General features: G+C 48.6%; 2 protein-coding genes across 2 annotated transcripts in view; one reads left to right on the top strand and one right to left on the bottom strand.

Annotated features, from left to right (window-relative positions):
* DNASE2B (deoxyribonuclease 2 beta) overlaps window positions 1–19,332 on the top strand; it is a 221,406-nt gene that overhangs the window by 78,667 nt on the left and 123,407 nt on the right. Inside the window, exons 2-3 of the mRNA XM_088461810.1 lie at window positions 7,894–8,065; window positions 11,754–11,835. Of these exons, the coding sequence (XP_088317936.1) occupies window positions 7,894–8,065; window positions 11,754–11,835 (254 nt within the window). The remainder of the gene's footprint in view (window positions 1–7,893; window positions 8,066–11,753; window positions 11,836–19,332) is intronic.
* On the bottom strand, window positions 531–1,478 carry PPIL1 (peptidylprolyl isomerase like 1). The gene has a single exon (XM_088461806.1). The coding sequence runs from the start codon at window positions 1,364–1,366 to the stop codon at window positions 863–865; it is 504 nt and encodes a 167-aa protein (XP_088317932.1). The 5' UTR covers window positions 1,367–1,478; the 3' UTR covers window positions 531–862.

The raw sequence follows: 19,332 nt of genomic DNA, 5'->3' as shown, positions 1-19,332 counted from the left end.
CCAGGCGCATACACTACTGTTCTCTCCTGGTGTAACCCAGGCGCATACACTACTGTTCTCTCCTGGTGTAACCCAGGCGCATACACTACTGTTCTCTCCTGGTGTAACCCAGGCTCATACACTACTGTTATCTCCTGGTGTAACCCAGGCACATACACTACTGTTCTCTCCTGGTGTAACCCAGGCTCTTACACTACTGTTCTCTCCTGGTCTAACATGGCAGATGTGTGCAGGTATTAGACTCCTCCCTTGACGTCCATGAGGTCAATTCAATTCGCAGCAAGCTGACGCATCCCTGCGTGTAAGTGGGGCCATATGTGGCGCTTACGGTAACTCCTAACTCACCAGTTTTTTTGTATGCAGCCCCCAGCGCTACATACAGGCCGGAGATACGGGTGTGGGGTGAGACTGCGCTGCTGCAAAGGCGGGTCACCCCAGAGTCAGAAGACCCAACAGGCGGGTGTATATATAGGGGGGTGCACAGCACAACATAAACACACATCTGACAGTAACAGACAGAGGGAGGAAAATCGGGATAATACAATTTATTGTAACAAAATGATATAGAAGTGTCCTGATCCCATGGGAGCCCACTGGCAATGTCCTCCTGCGGGCACAGTCCCTGCATTATTTCCCCCCCTCCCATTGTGGGCACAGTCCCGGCATCATCCCCCTCCTGCGGGCACAGTCCCGGCATTATCCCCCTCCTGCGGGCACAGTCCCGGCATTATCCCCCTCCTGCGGGCACAGTCCCGGCATTATCCCCCTCCTGCGGGCACAGTCCCGGCATTATCCCCCTCCTGCGGGCACAGTCCCGGCATTATCCCCCTCCTGCGGGCACAGTCCCGGCATTATCCCCCGCTCACCCGGAGGGGAAGGCCCGCAGCACCCTGAGGTCGTCCAGCGGGCGGTCCTGGCCGTCGGTCTCCGCCATGCCCAGGCGGTTGAGGCAGCCCATGCCCCGGTAGACGCGGCCGTAGATGGTGTGCTTCCCGTCCAGCCAGGGCGCCGGGCCCAGCGTCAGGAAGAACTGGCTGCCGTTGGTGTCGGGTCCGGCGTTGGCCATGGCCAGGATCCCGGCCCCGGTGAACTTCAGCTCCGGCTGGATCTCGTCGGCGAAGTGTTTCCCGTCGTAGATGGAGCCGCCGCCGCGGCCGGTGCCGCTCGGGTCCCCGCCCTGCACCATGAAGTCGCGGATCACCCGGTGGAACTTGGTGCCGTTGTAGTAGCCGCGGCGGGCTAGCTCGGCGAAGTTCCGGCAGGTCCGGGGGGCATGGTCCCAGTACAGCTCCACCGTGATGGCGCCCAGGCCGGTCTCCAGGGAAACGTGCGGCGGCCGCCAGCTCTCCGGGGGGATCCCGGCCATCTCCGGCTACACGTGCTCTGAGCGAGCGCAGCGACTCGCCTCCGACTTCCGCGTGCCACGGGGCTCCGCCCACCGCCTAGGAACCCAGTCACAGCCAGGCCCCGCCCACCTCCTAGCGACACAGTCACAGCCAAGGCCCGCCCACCTGCTAGCGACTGTCACAGCCAAGGCCCGCCCACCTTCTAGCGACAGACAGTCACAGCCCTCCTCCAGGGACGCAATGCACACAAAGCCAGGCCTCGCCCACCTCCTAGCGACACATGCAAACAGGCCCCGCCCACCTTCTAACGCTACACACAACCACCGCCTACTTCTTAGTGGAACACGGCACACAATGAGGCTCCTCCCCCTTACCTGACACTATACTGTGTACATTCCTGTCAATAAAGTTTTATTTGTTTAAAACTAAAAGGAATTGTATCTGCATATAATTTATCATTCTATAAAATGATAGGTGGAAGCAGGTAGGTTGCTATGGGTTACGCCTCCACCTATCCACTTTAGCCAAAAAAATGTGTATACTTCCTTTCGGTAAAGAAACGTAAGATGAAGTTACAAAAGCGATCGGGACATAGAGGTGGATGTATGGAGAAGTCATTTACCTTAGGACAGAGGTTCCCAAATGCGCTCCTCAGGGCTACCCAACAGCTCAGGTGTTAGAGATGTCCATGGCTGAGCACAGGTGTTAGAGAGATCCATGGCTGAGCACAGGTGTTAGAGAGACCCATGGCTGAGCACAGGTGTTAGAGAGACCCATGGCTGAGCACAGGTGTTAGAGAGACCCATGGTTGAGCACAGGTGTTAGAGAGATCCATGGCTGAGCTCAGGTGTTAGAGAGATCCATGGCTGAGCATAGGTGTTAGAGAGACCCATGGCTGAGCACAGGTGTTAGAGAGACCCATGGCTGAGCACAGGTGTTAGAGAGACCCATGGTTGAGCACAGGTGTTAGAGAGATCCATGGCTGAGCACAGGTGTTAGAGAGACCCATGGCTGAGCACAGGTGTTAGAGAGACCCATGGTTGAGCACAGGTGTTAGGGAGACCCATGGCTGAGCACAGGTGTTAGAGAGACCCATGGTTGAGCACAGGTGTTAGAGAGATCCATGGCTGAGCACAGGTGTTAGAGAGACCCATGGCTGAGCACAGGTGTTAGAGAGATCCATGGTTGAGCACAGGTGTTAGAGAGACCCATGGCTGAGCACAGGTGTTAGAGAGATCCATGGCTGAGCACAGGTGTTAGAGAGATCCATGGCTGAGCACAGGTGTTAGAGAGACCCATTGCTGAGCACAGGTGTTAGAGAGATCCATGGTTGAGCACAGGTGTTAGAGAGACCCATGGTTGAGCACAGGTGTTAGAGAGACCCATGGTTGAGCACAGGTGTTAGAGAGACCCATGGCTGAGCATAGGTGTTAGAGATGTCCAGGGCTGAGCACAGGTGTTAGAGAGATCCATGGTTGAGCACAGGTGTTAGAGAGACCCATGGTTGAGCACAGGTGTTAGAGAGACCCATGGCTGAGCATAGGTGTTAGAGATGTCCATGGCTGAGCACAGGTGTTAGAGAGATCCATGGCTGAGCACAGGTGTTAGAGAGATCCATGGTTGAGCACAGGTGTTAGAGAGATCCATGGCTGAGCACAGGTGTTAGAGAGAGCCATGGCTGAGCACAGGTGACTTAATTAGTGCCTCAGTCAGTTTGATGTAACCACCTGTGCTCAGCCACGGATATCTCTAATGGTGCATACACACGTAGCAATTAGCCAGCGATACGATATCGCTGGCTGATCGTCCTGTGCCCTCCCTGGTGTGCTGGATGATCAATATCTATCATCCAGCAGACCAGGGAGGGTGAAGGACGAACAGCCAGCGATATAGTATCGCTGGCTGATTGCTACGTGTGTATGCACCATTAGAGATATCCATGGCCGAGTAATTACCCTGCACGCAGAAGCAGCCAGTAATTACCCTGCGCGCAGAATCAGACAGTAATTACCCTGCAAGCAGAATCAGACAGTAATTACCCTGCACGCAGAATCAGACAGTAATTACCCTGCACGCAGAAGCAGCCAGTAATTACCCTGCAAGCAGAATCAGACAGTAATTACCCTGCGCGCAGAATCAGACAGTAATTACCCTGCACGCAGAATCAGATAGTAATTACCCTGCAAGCAGAATCAGCCAGTGATTACCCTCCATGCAGAAGCAGCCAGTAATTACCCTCCATACAGAATCAGCCAGTAATTACCCTGCGCGCAGAATCAGCCAGTAATTACCCTCCATGCAGAATCAGCCAGTAATTACCCTGCACGCAGAATCAGCCAGTGATTACCCTACATGCAGAAGCAGCCAGTAATTACCCTCCATACAGAATTAGCCAGTAATTACCCTGCACGCAGAAGCAGCCAGTAATTACCCTGCAAGCAGAATCAGACAGTAATTACCCTGCATGCAGAAGCAGCCAGTAATTACCCTGCAAGCAGAATCAGACAGTAATTACCCTGCACGCAGAATCAGCCAGTAATTACCCTCCATGCAGAATCAGCCAGTAATTACCCTGCAAGCAGAATCAGACAGTAATTACCCTGCACGCAGAATCAGACAGTAATTACCCTGCACGCAGAATTAGCCAGTAATTACCCTGCACGCAGAAGCAGCCAGTAATTACCCTGCAAGCAGAATCAGACAGTAATTACCCTGCGCGCAGAATCAGACAGTAATTACCCTGCACGCAGAATCAGATAGTAATTACCCTGCAAGCAGAATCAGCCAGTGATTACCCTCCATGCAGAAGCAGCCAGTAATTACCCTCCATACAGAATCAGCCAGTAATTACCCTGCGCGCAGAATCAGCCAGTAATTACCCTCCATGCAGAATCAGCCAGTAATTACCCTGCACGCAGAATCAGCCAGTGATTACCCTCCATGCAGAAGCAGCCAGAAATTACCCTCCATACAGAATTAGCCAGTAATTACCTTGCAAACAGAATCAGCCAGTAATTACCCTCCACACAGAATCAGCCAGTAATTACCCTGCACGCAGAATCAGCCAGTAATTACCCTGCACGCAGAATCAGCCAGTAATTACCCTGCACGCAGAATCAGCCAGTAATTACCCTGCATGCAGAAACAGCCAGTAATTACCCTCCATGCAGAATCAGCCAGTAATTACCCTGCACGCAGAATCAGCCAGTAATTACCCTGCACGCAGAATCAGCCAGTAATTACCCTCCATGCAGAATCAGCCAGTAATTACCCTGCGCGCAGAATCAGACTGTAATTACCCTGCGCGCAGAATCAGCCAGTAATTACCCTGCGCGCAAAATCAGCCAGTAATTACCCTGCACGCAGAATCAGCCAGTAATTACCCTGCACGCAGAATCTGCGATTAATTACCCTGCACGCAGAATCAGCCAGTAATTACCCTGCACGCAGAATCAGCGATTAATTACCCTGCACGCAGAATCAGCCAGTAATTACCCTGCACGCAGAATCAGCGATTAATTACCCTGCACGCAGAATCAGACAGTAATTACCCTGCACGCAGAAGCAGCCAGTAATTACCCTGCACGCAGAATCAGCGAGTAATTACCCTGCACGCAGAATCAGCCAGTAATTACCCTGCACGCAGAATCAGACAGTAATTACCCTGCACGCAGAATCAGCCAGTAATTACCCTGCACGCAGAATCAGCCAGTAATTACCCTCCACGCAGAATCAGCCAGTAATTACCCTGCACGCAGAATCAGCCAGTAATTACCCTGCACGCAGAATCTGCGATTAATTACCCTGCACGCAGAATCAGCCAGTAATTACCCTGCACGCAGAATCAGCCAGTAATTACCCTGCACGCAGAATCAGCGATTAATTACCCTGCACGCAGAATCAGCCAGTATTTACCCTGCACGCAGAATCAGACAGTAATTACCCTGCACGCAGAAGCAGCCAGTAATTACCCTGCACGCAGAATCAGCGAGTAATTACCCTGCACGCAGAATCAGCCAGTAATTACCCTGCACGCAGAAGCAGCCAGTAATTACCCTGCGCGCAGAATCAGACAGTAAGTACCCTGCACACAGAATCTAATTACCCTCCACGCAGAAGCAGCCAGTATTACCCTCCATACAGAATCAGCCAGTAATTACCCTGCACGCAGAAGCAGCCAGTAATTACCCTGCAAGCAGAATCAGACAGTAATTACCCTGCACGCAGAATCAGCCAGTAATTACCCTCCATACAGAATCAGCCAGTAATTACCCTGCAAGCAGAATCAGACAGTAATTACCCTGCACGCAGAATCAGACAGTAATTACCCTGCACGCAGAAGCAGCCAGTAATTACCCTGCAAGCAGAATCAGACAGTAATTACCCTGCGCGCAGAATCAGACAGTAATTACCCTCCATGCAGAAGCAGCCAGTAATTACCCTGCACGCAGAATCAGCCAGTGATTACCCTCCATGCAGAAGCAGCCAGTAATTACCCTCCATACAGAATTAGCCAGTAATTACCTTGCAAACAGAATCAGCCAGTAATTACCCTCCACACAGAATCAGCCAGTAATTACCCTGCACGCAGAAGCAGCCAGTAATTACCCTGCACGCAGAATCAGCCAGTAATTACCCTGCACGCAGAATCAGCCAGTAATTACCCTCCATGCAGAAACAGCCAGTAATTACCCTCCATGCAGAATCAGCCAGTAATTACCCTGCACGCAGAATCAGCCAGTAATTACCCTGCACGCAGAATCAGCCAATTACCCTCCATGCAGAATCAGCCAGTAATTACCCTGCGCGCAGAATCAGACTGTAATTACCCTGCGCGCAGAATCAGCCAGTAATTACCCTGCATGCAGAATCAGCCAGTAATTACCCTCCACGCAGAATCAGCCAGTAATTACCCTGCACGCAGAATCAGCCAGTAATTACCCTGCACGCAGAATCTGCGATTAATTACCCTGCACGCAGAATCAGCCAGTAATTACCCTGCACGCAGAATCAGCCAGTAATTAACCTGCACGCAGAATCAGCGATTAATTACCCTGCACGCAGAATCAGCCAGTAATTACCCTGCACGCAGAATCAGACAGTAATTACCCTGCACCCAGAAGCAGCCAGTAATTACCCTGCACGCAGAATCAGCGAGTAATTACCCTGCACGCAGAATCAGCCAGTAATTACCCTGCACGCAGAATCAGACAGTAATTACCCTGCACGCAGAAGCAGCCAGTAATTACCCTGCACGCAGAATCAGACAGTAATTACCCTGCACGCAGAATCAGACAGTAATTACCCTGTGCGCAGAATCAGCCAGTAATTACCCTGCGCGCAGAATCAGACAGTAATTACCCTGCGCGCAGAATCAGACAGTAATTACCCTGCAAGCAGAATCAGACAGTAATTACCCTGCACGCAGAATCAGCCAGTAATTACCCTGCACGCAGAATCAGCCAGTAATTACCCTGCACGCAGAATCAGCCAGTAATTACCCTGCACGCAGAATCAGCCAGTAATTACCCTGCACGCAGAATCAGCCAGTAATTACCCTGCACGCAGAATCAGCCAGTAATTACCCTGAAATAAATGTTTCTGCACCCTTTGTATTGTCACATGGTTGCTTCCAGGGGCAGATTGCTCCTTTTTTGATGTGCTCCTAACTTTGAATCAGGCCCTAAGTATGGGGGTAAACTCTGCATACGAGGAATAGTCCCATTTTATCTGTGCGCGCAATGCGGGAGTAATTACAGCTCTCTTGCGTTTAACTCAGTATTAGCCCCAGTGTAGCATGAGAGACACAACAGGCTTAAAATAATTCATACTTCCATAATAATAATAATAATAATAATAATAATAATAATAATAATAATAATAATAATAATAACAGTAATAATAAATAATAATAGTAATACAAATAATAATAATAATAATAATAATAATAATATATAGTAATAAGAAATAGTAATAATAATAATAATAATAATAATAATAATAATAATAATAATAATAATAATAGTAATAATAAATAATAATAGTAATACAAATAATAATAATAATAATAGTAATAATAAATAATAATAGTAATACAAATAATAATAATAATAATAATAATAATAATAATAATATATAGTAATAATAAATAGCAATAATAATAATAGTAATAATAAATATAAAATTAATAGTAATAATAATAAGTAGCGGGGTAATTTTTAAAACTCCCAGAAAAGAAAATGCTGTACAATATTGCGCAGGGCTAATTCGGCATGTACCGTATCTCTGCGTCACATACAGATTGTAAGGAACTAAGGAAATGTAATGATATTTTATGGCAACTGTAGTACTAATAAATGATTGCAGACCCCCCCAAAACCCCCGTCCCTACATTCTAATAAGTGTCATTCCTTTATATCTAACATACTAATTAATTACAGTATATTGACCAGTTCAGCGAGAAAGAAATATGATTTAAATCTACATATAGTGAAAGTACAGTACACTGTAATTAATGAATTAACTATTTTTAATGTTTATTTTCCAGGTTTGTGGTTTATAAGTTACCTATACGTAGGATCAATGAGACAGCTGGTCCGGGGCTGGATTATTTGTATCTGGACTCAAAGTCACCGGCCTGGCAAGTCAGCAGATTCCTCATCAACATGACCCAGGGGGCAATTGGGCGGTCGCTGCAGCAGCTCTACCAGTCTTACAATGTGAGTGCAACTTTCAGCGCGTGCCAGACTTCACGTAATGTATCACAGTACCCTCAGGATCGGCGCAGATTTAGTGTTCACCGCCGGGGAAGGTCACATCTCACAAATGGGGAATACCCTATGGCCTCATACACAAGGACACAGATAACACCAGCTAAAGCACCGGAAAAAAACTTTTTCTGTGTCTTCGCATTTAACAGAGCATTTGAAGCGCGTTTATTGACGCGTCCTTGCAGCCGAATGTACGACTTGGCGAAGGAGCAGTCATATAGAACGCCATTGTATTTTACGGAGTGTTCATTTTCTCTGTACGCTGTAGGGACATGAGTGGTGTTGGTGCAAAGGCCGCCAGAAAGTGTTTTTACCCTGGTCGTGTCCATACTACGATTTCTAAGACTATCAGCATCTAAGGGGTTTGTTTTTTCACTCAGGGGCCTATTCATCAAAACATAATTATCACATGTGATAATTATGGTTTGAACTCGCTGCAAGTTCAAACACAGTTTAGGAGCCATTCATCATGCCTCAATCATCATGCCTCATTCATCTCATCATGCCTCATTCATCATGCCTCATTCATCTCATCATGCCTCATTCATCTTATCATGCCTCCTGCCCTAAACTATCACTTCTGAAAAACTGCTCTTTCTACGAAGCAGTTTTTCGTAAGTGAGAAACTTTCCACTGCCTGTCTTCAAGGTGCACATGCACAGCTTGAAGACAGGTTGCGGACTTCACTGCCCCCTCTCTCCCCCCGTGGGTGTACGATCTGCCCCCCCTCCCTGCGCTGGTGTCCGACCCCCCTACTTCCTGCTGCCGCATCTCCTTAGCCTGGCTCACCTGTCTTCACGTCTGCAATGCCCCGGAGCTGAGCTCATGTCTGCAGTGCCCGGGAGCTGAGCTCATGTCAGCAGTGCCCCGAGCTGAGCTCATGTCAGCAGTGCCCCGACCTGAGCTCATGTCAGCAGTGCCCCGGAGCTGAGCTCATGTCTGCAGTGCCCCGGAGCTGAGCTCATGTCTGCAGTGCCCGGGAGCTGAGCTCATGTCAGCAGTGCCCCGAGCTGAGCTCATGTCAGCAGTGCCCCGAGCTGAGCTCATGTCAGCAGTGCCCCGAGCTGAGCTCATGTCTGCAATGCCCCGGAGCTGAGCTCATGTCTGCAGTGCCCCGGAGCTGAGCTCATGTCTGCAGTGCCCGGGAGCTCATGTCAGCAGTGCCCCGAGCTGAGCTCATGTCAGCAGTGCCCCGGAGCTGAGCTCATGTCTGCAGTGCCCCGGAGCTGAGCTCATGTCTGCAGTGCCCCGGAGCTCAGCTCATGTCTGCAGTGCCCCGGAGCTGAGCTCCTGTCTGCAGTGCCCCGGAGCTGAGCTCATGTCTGCAGTGCCCGGGCGCTGAGCTCATGTCAGCAGTGCCCCGAGCTGAGCTCATGTCTGCAGTGCCCCGGAGCTGAGCTCATGTCTGCAGTGCCCCAGGGCTGAGCTCAAGTCTGCAGTGCCCCGGAGCTGAGCTGATGTCTGCAGTGCCCGGGAGCTGAGCTCATGTCTGCATCGCCCCGGAGCAGAGCTCATGTCTGCAGTGCCCGGGAGCTGAGCTCATGTCTGCAGTGCCCCGGAGCTGAGCTCATATCTGCAGTGCCCCGGAGCTGAGCTCATGTCTGCAATGCCCGGAGCTGAGCTCATGTCTGCAGTGCCCAGAGCTGAGTTTATGTCTGCAGTGCCCGGAGCTGAGCTCATGTCTGCAGTGCCCCGGAGCTGAGCTCATGTCTGCAGTGCCCGGAGCTGAGTTCATGACTGCAGTGCCCCGGAGTTGAGCTCATGTCAGCAGTGCCCGGAGCTGAGCTCATGTCTGCATTGCCCGGAGCTGAGTTCATGACTGCAGTGCCCGGGAGCTGAGCTCATGTCTGCAGTGCCTGGAGCTGAGTTCATGACTGCAGTGCCCCGGAGCTGAGCTCATATCTGCAGTGCCCCGGAGCTGAGCTCATGTCTGCACTGCCCGGAGCTGAGCTCATGTCTGCAGTGCCCAGAGCTGAGTTTATGTCTGCAGTGCCCGGAGCTGAGCTCATGTCTGCAGTGCCCCGGAGCTGAGCTCATGTCTGCAGTGCCCGGAGCTGAGTTCATGACTGCAGTGCCCCGGAGTTGAGCTCATGTCAGCAGTGCCCGGAGCTGAGCTCATGTCTGCAGTGCCCGGAGCTGAGTTCATGACTGCAGTGCCCGGGAGCTGAGCTCATGTCTGCAGTGCCTGGAGCTGAGTTCATGACTGCAGTGCCCCGGAGCTGAGCTCATGTCAGCAGTGCCCGGAGCTGAGTTCATGACTGCAGTGCCCCAGGGCTCGGCAGTGCAGACACGGCAGGGAAGGACCTGAATAGATCCCTGTGGTGTGTGGCTGCATTGTAAATCTTCACAGGCTGCAATGTAAAAAGCAGACTGTGAAGATTATCGGGGGCTGACCACCACCCGAAAGTGACGTTCAGTAACACCATCAAATTACAAAAAAAAAATGCTGTTCCGGAACTTGGTGATTGGCCCCGACACTTATTTTTAACAAAAGTATGTGAAAATGTTAATTCTCAGATGCTTTTGTGAAAAATAAGTGATGATGAATAGGCCCCTCAATCATGTAGAAACTGCAATTTCTGCATAATATTATGTATCTGATTCCCCAGTATGTACTAACAACGTAACGCAGGAGATTTCACAGAGATCCCCTGCAGAAGGCTTATTAGCGCTGAAGACAGCAGTCCCCATTATTATCAATGGGGACTATGAGTTTTCGGAGTTTGACCCCATTGGTTTTTTCCATCCTCTGGGTTTTGAGGGGCCTATTCATCATAAATAAAAATTCTCTGGAGGTAATTAGGATTAGCGCTCACATGGAGTTCTACCTAATTATCAGAGGAATTTATCATTCCTCCTCTCCATAACTATCTATTCTGAAAAACTGTACATTTTTGCGATGTCAGCTTTTCGGGAAATAGATACTTTTCCCTCACTACACTAACTTCCCGCAGCTGTAATCAGTGCTGCGCATGCGCCGTTACATCCGTAAAACCAGCGCATGCGCAGCACTGCCTACAGCATGCGGTAACTCTGTGTCCCCCCGACGCCGGCATCTTGATCCCCTTAGGGATATTGATGTAGCCATTTTGCCGGGCGGTGGGATTCCGGCATCAGTATTTCGACTGCCTGCATCCCGTCCGCTGGCATATATACTACAACCCAGGGAGGGTTAGGTTTAGGCAGCGGGGGAAGGGGGGGAGGTTAGGTTTAGGGTGTGGGGAGGGAGTATCAGGGGCAGAATTAAGATACCTACCGACAGGTGACGGTATCCTAACCCTGTCTGGAATCTGACCGCCGGTATCAAGAGTGCCGGCACCCAACCATCTCTGCTGAATGTCAACCAACGGATCACATTCATGGTGTGTTACTTACCCAATAAGCCAATAAAAATGCCTATATCCTGTCCAAAGTAGACACAAAGAGATCCGTAGCCGATGGCACCGTCTCCGGCAGTTTTATCTTGGAAATGTCACTAAATGCATTGTTAGATCTTCCTGATTTCCTGCTCTGCTTCTGTGCTCTTAAGCTTTTTGTTTGTATCATCAGGCAGAATCACTTATTACTGTACAAAGTATAAACTGTATGGAGAATAATTCATCATTTCAGCATCTCTTTGTGTTTTCTATCCTCTCAGAATAACGACACAGCGTACATGATGTATAACGATTCCCCACCCGGCACAAACAACTTCACCACAAAGCGAGGACACTCCAAGGGTGAGCTGGAATCCTATTTTTAATTGCAGTATTTTGCAGCCTAACTGGTTTACATGTGTACCTGGCTGCTTTAGGGTGGCTGCACACTACAACGATATCTGCACAATTTCCAGGCATATTGGAACGACAAAGCAGTGTGTATGCACAATTGCGCGCTCCTGTGGGTCGTACACAATATATTTTGGTTGGCCGTGCTGCACGTCCAATCAGAAGATATCGTGTATGAGGTGGTGCAGTTTAATGAAGGGCAGAACGAGATATTGCCCCGTCGTTCATTAAATTGCACAGCGTGTACGGGCAATCGCAGATGGTCCAGGACGAAGGGAACGGTGTGCGACCATTGTCTCGATTGCCAGTCGTTGCAGTGTCTACCCACCCTTAGATCTGTAATACTTAATAATTAACACGTTTACAGGGTCCATTGTTGGACAACATCATTTATTAAGTCATTGTAGCTCTCTACTTTGGGGAGACACTTTGTGTCGTATCCCAGGGTAACAAAAATCAGCAGGGTTGTCTGATAATGTAACAGTATGGCTCAAAGAAGGAACAGCTTTGCAGGAAAACATGTACTGCACAAGACAGGAAGTAATAAATATCTGAAGGTGGAAACTCCCATGATAGAGATGACTTGTACTGAACTGAGTCATCGTCACATATTACTCTTATTAAATAAAAACATCATTTGTAATACTATTTAGTTTAGAATTATATTTTCTTATTGCGGCAATGTCACAAGATCTGTGTCAGGTTTGGATTATTATTTGAACCCAGGGCGGGTGCAGAAGAAGAAACTGGAACGGGTTTGCAGCACTGAAATGCAGCAGGTTTAATAGGAGTATTATAATTCATGACACAGTGATAGATATATAAACTGTCAGAAATAAACAAGTCCAAGTGATGTGTGGCTGAAAACTAAGTCCAATTAATGAGGCTGGGAACAAGTGTCAGGCAGAAAAAACAAAGGCCCTCATTCAGAGCCGCTCGCTATTTGCGGTCATTCGTTCTAAAACAAGGGGTGGCTATTCAAATGAACCGTTCGCTAATTGCGGTCTGTTCACGCCTCTAAGTCTGAACGAGCGAGCAAAACTTGCGGTTGTATTTTTGAAAAATACGCCCCCTTGCTGCTCGCACCATACGTTATGTCCGCTATTTATTAGATTAATCGAGTACATCGAACAGCGTATGAACTGCTCGCTATTCTTGTGGCTGGTTTTTTCAACCGCTATTTTGCGAGCAGTTCTGAGTAAAAAAAAAACAAGTGACGTGGTCAGTGACGCTGCTGTATTAATTATGCACTCCCTTAAAACGCCCGTTTTGACCTCTAAGCACGCCTGCGTTCGATTTCCACACCCCCGTTTTCAAGCACCTTCCCCTGTTACCACCCACATACGCCTCCTTCTGTCACTCAAAATAGCAGGCCTTCGCTATATAGCGAACAAACGATTTTCGGCCGCACTGACTGGTTTGTGCATGCGTGTTAAAAACCGTACGCATGCGCAGATGTGCGAACATCGGTCAGAACGAACGAACGGCCGCTTACGAGCGGCTCTGAATCAGGGCCAAAGTCCAATGGAGGTGTGACTGAGGAACAGAGGTCTGAAATACTGGAGTGGGTTCTGAGTACGGAGAGATTGAGGGTTCACAAACCGTGGGGTGAGTAACGGGGTATAGCAGGGTAGATGCGGGTATCCGGGAACAGCCTGTGATGGAGACAGAGCAGGAAACGGAGCACTGCTGGGACTGCAATAATCACACCGAGCTAAGGAGCACAGAGAACTCTCACACAGCTTGTGCTGTGTATACATTGCACTGGTAACTAGAGGGCGTGCTGAACACCCGTAAGTACCATGGGACAGTGCATGATAGGCTGCTGAGAGTACACACAAGATGCTCCAACCTGATTGGCCCATTCAGGTCACATGCCAGGTCACAGTCTACATTTCATGGCATTTGCCAGAATTGTCATATGTCTCGTCTGCACGTTTTCACCGCCTACTTTGTATCTGAACACTTCACCTTGATGGGCACTATCTTATCAAGAGACCTAAACATTCAGTAAACTATAGTCACTCTTCAACCCAGTACAGACAGTATACAGTGCCCATAGTCATTCCTCATCCCAGTACAGACAATATACAGCGCCCATAGTCATTCCTCATCCCAGTACAGACAATATACAGCGCCCATAGTCATTCCTCATCCCAGTACAGACACTATACAGGGCCTATAGTCATTCCTCATCTAAGGAAAGACATTATACAGCACCCATAGTCACTCTTCATCCCAGTACAGACACTATACAGCGCCCATAGTCACTCTTCAACCCAGTACAGACACTAACCAGCGCCCATAGTCATTCTTCAACCCAGTACAGACAGTATACAGCGCCCATAGTCATTCCTCATCCAGGTACAGACAATATACAGCGCCCATAGTCATTCCTCATCCCAGTACAGACACTATACAGGGCCTATAGTCATTCCTCATCTAAGGAAAGACATTATACAGCACCCATAGTCATTCTTCATCCCAGTACAGACACTATACAGCGCCCATAGTCACTCTTCAACCCAGTACAGACACTAACCAGCGCCCATAGTCATTCTTCAACCCAGTACAGACAGTATACAGCGCCCATAGTCATTCCTCATCCAGGTACAAACAATATACAGCGCCCATAGTCATTCTTCAACCCAGTATAGACAGTATACAGAGCCCATAGTCATTCCTCATCCCAGTACAGACACTATACAGCGCCCATAGTCATTCCTCATCCCAGTACAGACACTATACAGCGCCCATAGTCATTCCTCATCCCAGTACAGACAATATACAGCGCCCATAGTCACTCTTCAACCCAGTACAGACACTATACAGCGCCCATAGTCATTCCTCATCCCAGTACAGACACTATGCAGCGCCCATAGTCATTCCTCATCCCAGTACAGACACTATACAGCACCCATAGTCATTCCTCATCCCAGTTCATACATTATACAGCGCCCACATTCATTCCTCATCCCAGTACAGACACTATACAGCGCCCATAGTCTTTCCTCATCCCAGTACAGACACTATACAGCGCCCATAGTCATTCCTCATCCCAGTACAAACATTATACAGCGCCCATAGTCACTCTTCAACCCAGTACAGACACTATACAGTGCCCATAGTCATTCCTCATCCCAGTACAGATACTATACAGCGCTCATAGTCATTCCTCATCCCAGTACAGACACTATACAGCGCCCATAGTCATTCCTCATCCCAGTACAGACACTATACAGCGTCCATAGTCATTCCTCATCCCAGTACAGACACTATACAGCGCCCATAGTCATTCCTCATCCCAGTACAGACACTATACAGCGCCCATAGTCATTCCTCATCCCAGTACAGACACTATACAGCACCTCTAGTTATTCCTCATCCCAGTACAGACATTATACAGCGCCCATAGCCATTCCTCATCCCAGTACAGACACTATACAGCGCCCATAGTCTTTCCTTATCCCAGTACAGACACTATACAGCGCCCATAGTCATTCCTCATCCCAGTACAGACACTATACAGCGCCCATAGTCATTCCTCATCCCAGTACAGACAATATACAGCGCCCATAGTCACTCTTCAACCCAGTACAGACACTATACAGCGCCCATAGTCATTCCTCATCCCAGTACAGACACTATACAGTGCCCATAGTCATTCCTCATCCCAGTACAGACACTATACAGCGCCCATAGTCACTCCTCATCCCTGTACAGACACTATACAGCGCCCATAGTCATTCCTCATCCCAGTACAGACACTATACAGGGCCCATAGTCATTCCTCATGTGAGTACAGACATTATACAGCGCCCATAGCCATTCCTCATCCCAGTACAGACAGTATACAGCGCCCATAGTCATTCCTCATCCCAGTACAGACAGTATACAGCGCCCATAGTCATTCTTCAACCCAGTACAGACACTATACAGCACCCATAGTCATTCCTCATCCCAGTACAGACATTATACAGCACCCATAGTCATTCCTCATCCCAGTACAGACGATATACAACGCCCATAGTCATTCCTCATCCCAGTACAGACACTATACAGCACTTATAGTCATTCCTCATCCCAGTACAGACACTATACAGCGCCTATAGTCATTCCTCATCCCAGTACAGACATTATACAGTGCCCATAGTCATTCCTCATCCCAGTACAGACACTATACAGTGCCCATAGTCATTCCTCATCCCAGTACAGACACTATACAGCGCCCATAGTCATTCCTCATCCGAGTACAGACACTATACAGCGCCCATAGTCATTCTTCAACCCAGTACAGACAGTATACAGTGCCCATTGTTATTCCTCATCCCAGTACAGACACTATACAGCGCCCATAGTCACTCTTCAACCCAGTACAGACACTAACCAGCGCCTATAGTCATTCTTCAACCCAGTACAGAAAGTATACAGCACCCATAGTCATTCCTCATCCCAGTACAGACAGTATACAGCACCCATAGTCATTCCTCATCCCAGTACAGACAATATACAGCGCCCATAGTCATTCCTCATCCCAGTACAGACAATATACAGGGCCCATAGTCATTCCTCATCCCAGTACAGACACTATACAGCGCCCATAGTCATTCCTCATCCCAGTACAGACATTATACAGCGCCCATAGTCATTCCTCATCCCAGTACAGACACTATACAGCGCCCATAGTCATTCCTCATCCCAGTACAGACATTATACAGCACCCATAGTCATTCCTCATCCCAGTATAGACAATATACAGCGCCCATAGTCATTCCTCATCCGAGTACAGACAATATACAGGGCCCATAGTCATTCCTCATCCCAGTACAGACACTATACAGTGCCCACAGTCACTCTTCAACCTAGTACAGACAGTATACAGCGCCTATAGTTATTCCTCATCCCAGTACAGACAGTATACAGTGCCCACAGTCATTCCTCATCCCAGTACAGACACTATACAGCGCCCATAGTCATTCCTCATCCCAGTACAGACACTTTACAGCGCCCACAGTCATTCCTCATCCCAGTACAGACACTATACAGCACCCATAGTCATTCGTCATCCCTGTACAGACACTATACAGCGCCTACAGTCATTCCTCATCCCAGTACAGACACTATACAACGCCCATAGTCATTCCTCATCCCAGTACAGACACTATACAGCGCTCATAGTCATTCCTCATCCCAGTACAGACACTATACAGCGCCTATAGTCATTCCTCATCCCAGTACAGACATTATACAGCGCCCTTAGTCATTCCTCATCCCAGTAGAGACACTATACAGCGCCCATAGTCATTCCTCATCCCAGTACAGACACTATACAGCGCCCATAGTCATTCCTCATCCCAGTACAGACACTATACAGCGCCCATAGTCATTCCTCATCCGAGTACAGACACTATACAACACCCATAGTCATTCTTCAACCCAGTACAGACAGTATACAGTGCCCATAGTTATTCCTCATCCCAGTACAGACACTATACAGTGCCCATAGTCACTCTTCAACCCAGTACAGACACTAACCAGCGCCCATAGTCATTCCTCATCCCGGTACAAACAATATACAGCGCCCATAGTCATTCCTCATCCCAGTACAGACATTATACAGCGCCCATAGTCATTCCTCATCCCAGTACAGACAATATACAGCGCCCATAGTCATTCCTCATCCCAGTACAGACAATATACAGGGCCCATAGTCATTCCTCATCCCAGTACAGACACTATACAGCGCCCATAGTCATTCCTCATCCCAGTACAGACACTATACAGTGCCCACAGTCATTCCTCATCCCAGTACAGACACTATACAGCGCCCATAGTCATTCCTCATCCCAGTACATTCACTATACAGCACCCGTAGTCATTCCTCATCCCAATACAGACACTATACAGCGCCCACAGTCATTCTTCAACCCAGTACAGACAGTATACAGCGCTCATAGTCATTCCTCATCCCAGTACAGACAATATACAGCGCCCATAGTTATTCCTCATCCAAGTACAGACAGTATACAGCGCCCATAGTCATTCCTCATCCCAGTACAGACAGAATACAGCGCCCATAGTCATTCCTCATCCCAGTACAGACAATAAACAGGGCCCATAGTCATTCCTCATCCCAGTACAGACACTATACAGCGCCCATAGTCTTTCCTCATCCCAGTACAGACACTATACAGCGCCCATAGTCATTCCTCATCCCAGTACAAACATTATACAGCGCCCATAGTCACTCTTCAACCCAGTACAGACACTATACAGTGCCCATAGTCATTCCTCATCCCAGTACAGATACTATACAGCGCTCATAGTCATTCCTCATCCCAGTACAGACACTATACAGCGCCCATAGTCATTCCTCATCCCAGTACAGACACTATACAGCGTCCATAGTCATTCCTCATCCCAGTACAGACACTATACAGCGCCCATAGTCATTCCTCATCCCAGTACAGACACTATACAGCGCCCATAGTCATTCCTCATCCCAGTACAGACACTATACAGCACCTCTAGTTATTCCTCATCCCAGTACAGACATTATACAGCGCCCATAGCCATTCCTCATCCCAGTACAGACACTATACAGCGCCCATAGTCTTTCCTTATCCCAGTACAGACACTATACAGCGCCCATAGTCATTCCTCATCCCAGTACAGACACTATACAGCGCCCATAGTCATTCCTCATCCCAGTACAGACAATATACAGCGCCCATAGTCACTCTTCAACCCAGTACAGACACTATACAGCGCCCATAGTCATTCCTCATCCCAGTACAGACACTATACAGTGCCCATAGTCATTCCTCATCCCAGTACAGACACTATACAGCGCCCATAGTCACTCCTCATCCCTGTACAGACACTATACAGCGCCCATAGTCATTCCTCATCCCAGTACAGACACTATACAGGGCCCATAGTCATTCCTCATGTGAGTACAGACATTATACAGCGCCCATAGCCATTCCTCATCCCAGTACAGACAGTATACAGCGCCCATAGTCATTCCTCATCCCAGTACAGACAGTATACAGCGCCCATAGTCATTCTTCAACCCAGTACAGACACTATACAGCACCCATAGTCATTCCTCATCCCAGTACAGACATTATACAGCACCCATAGTCATTCCTCATCCCAGTACAGACGATATACAACGCCCATAGTCATTCCTCATCCCAGTACAGACACTATACAGCACTTATAGTCATTCCTCATCCCAGTACAGACACTATACAGCGCCTATAGTCATTCCTCATCCCAGTACAGACATTATACAGTGCCCATAGTCATTCCTCATCCCAGTACAGACACTATACAGTGCCCATAGTCATTCCTCATCCCAGTACAGACACTATACAGCGCCCATAGTCATTCCTCATCCGAGTACAGACACTATACAGCGCCCATAGTCATTCTTCAACCCAG

Source organism: Taudactylus pleione, unplaced genomic scaffold (genome assembly GCF_031769625.1).
Source record: "Taudactylus pleione unplaced genomic scaffold, aTauple2 ptg001106l, whole genome shotgun sequence".
NCBI classification, from domain to species: domain Eukaryota; kingdom Metazoa; phylum Chordata; class Amphibia; order Anura; family Myobatrachidae; genus Taudactylus; species Taudactylus pleione.
This window is presented reverse-complemented; position numbering and strand designations above follow the sequence as displayed.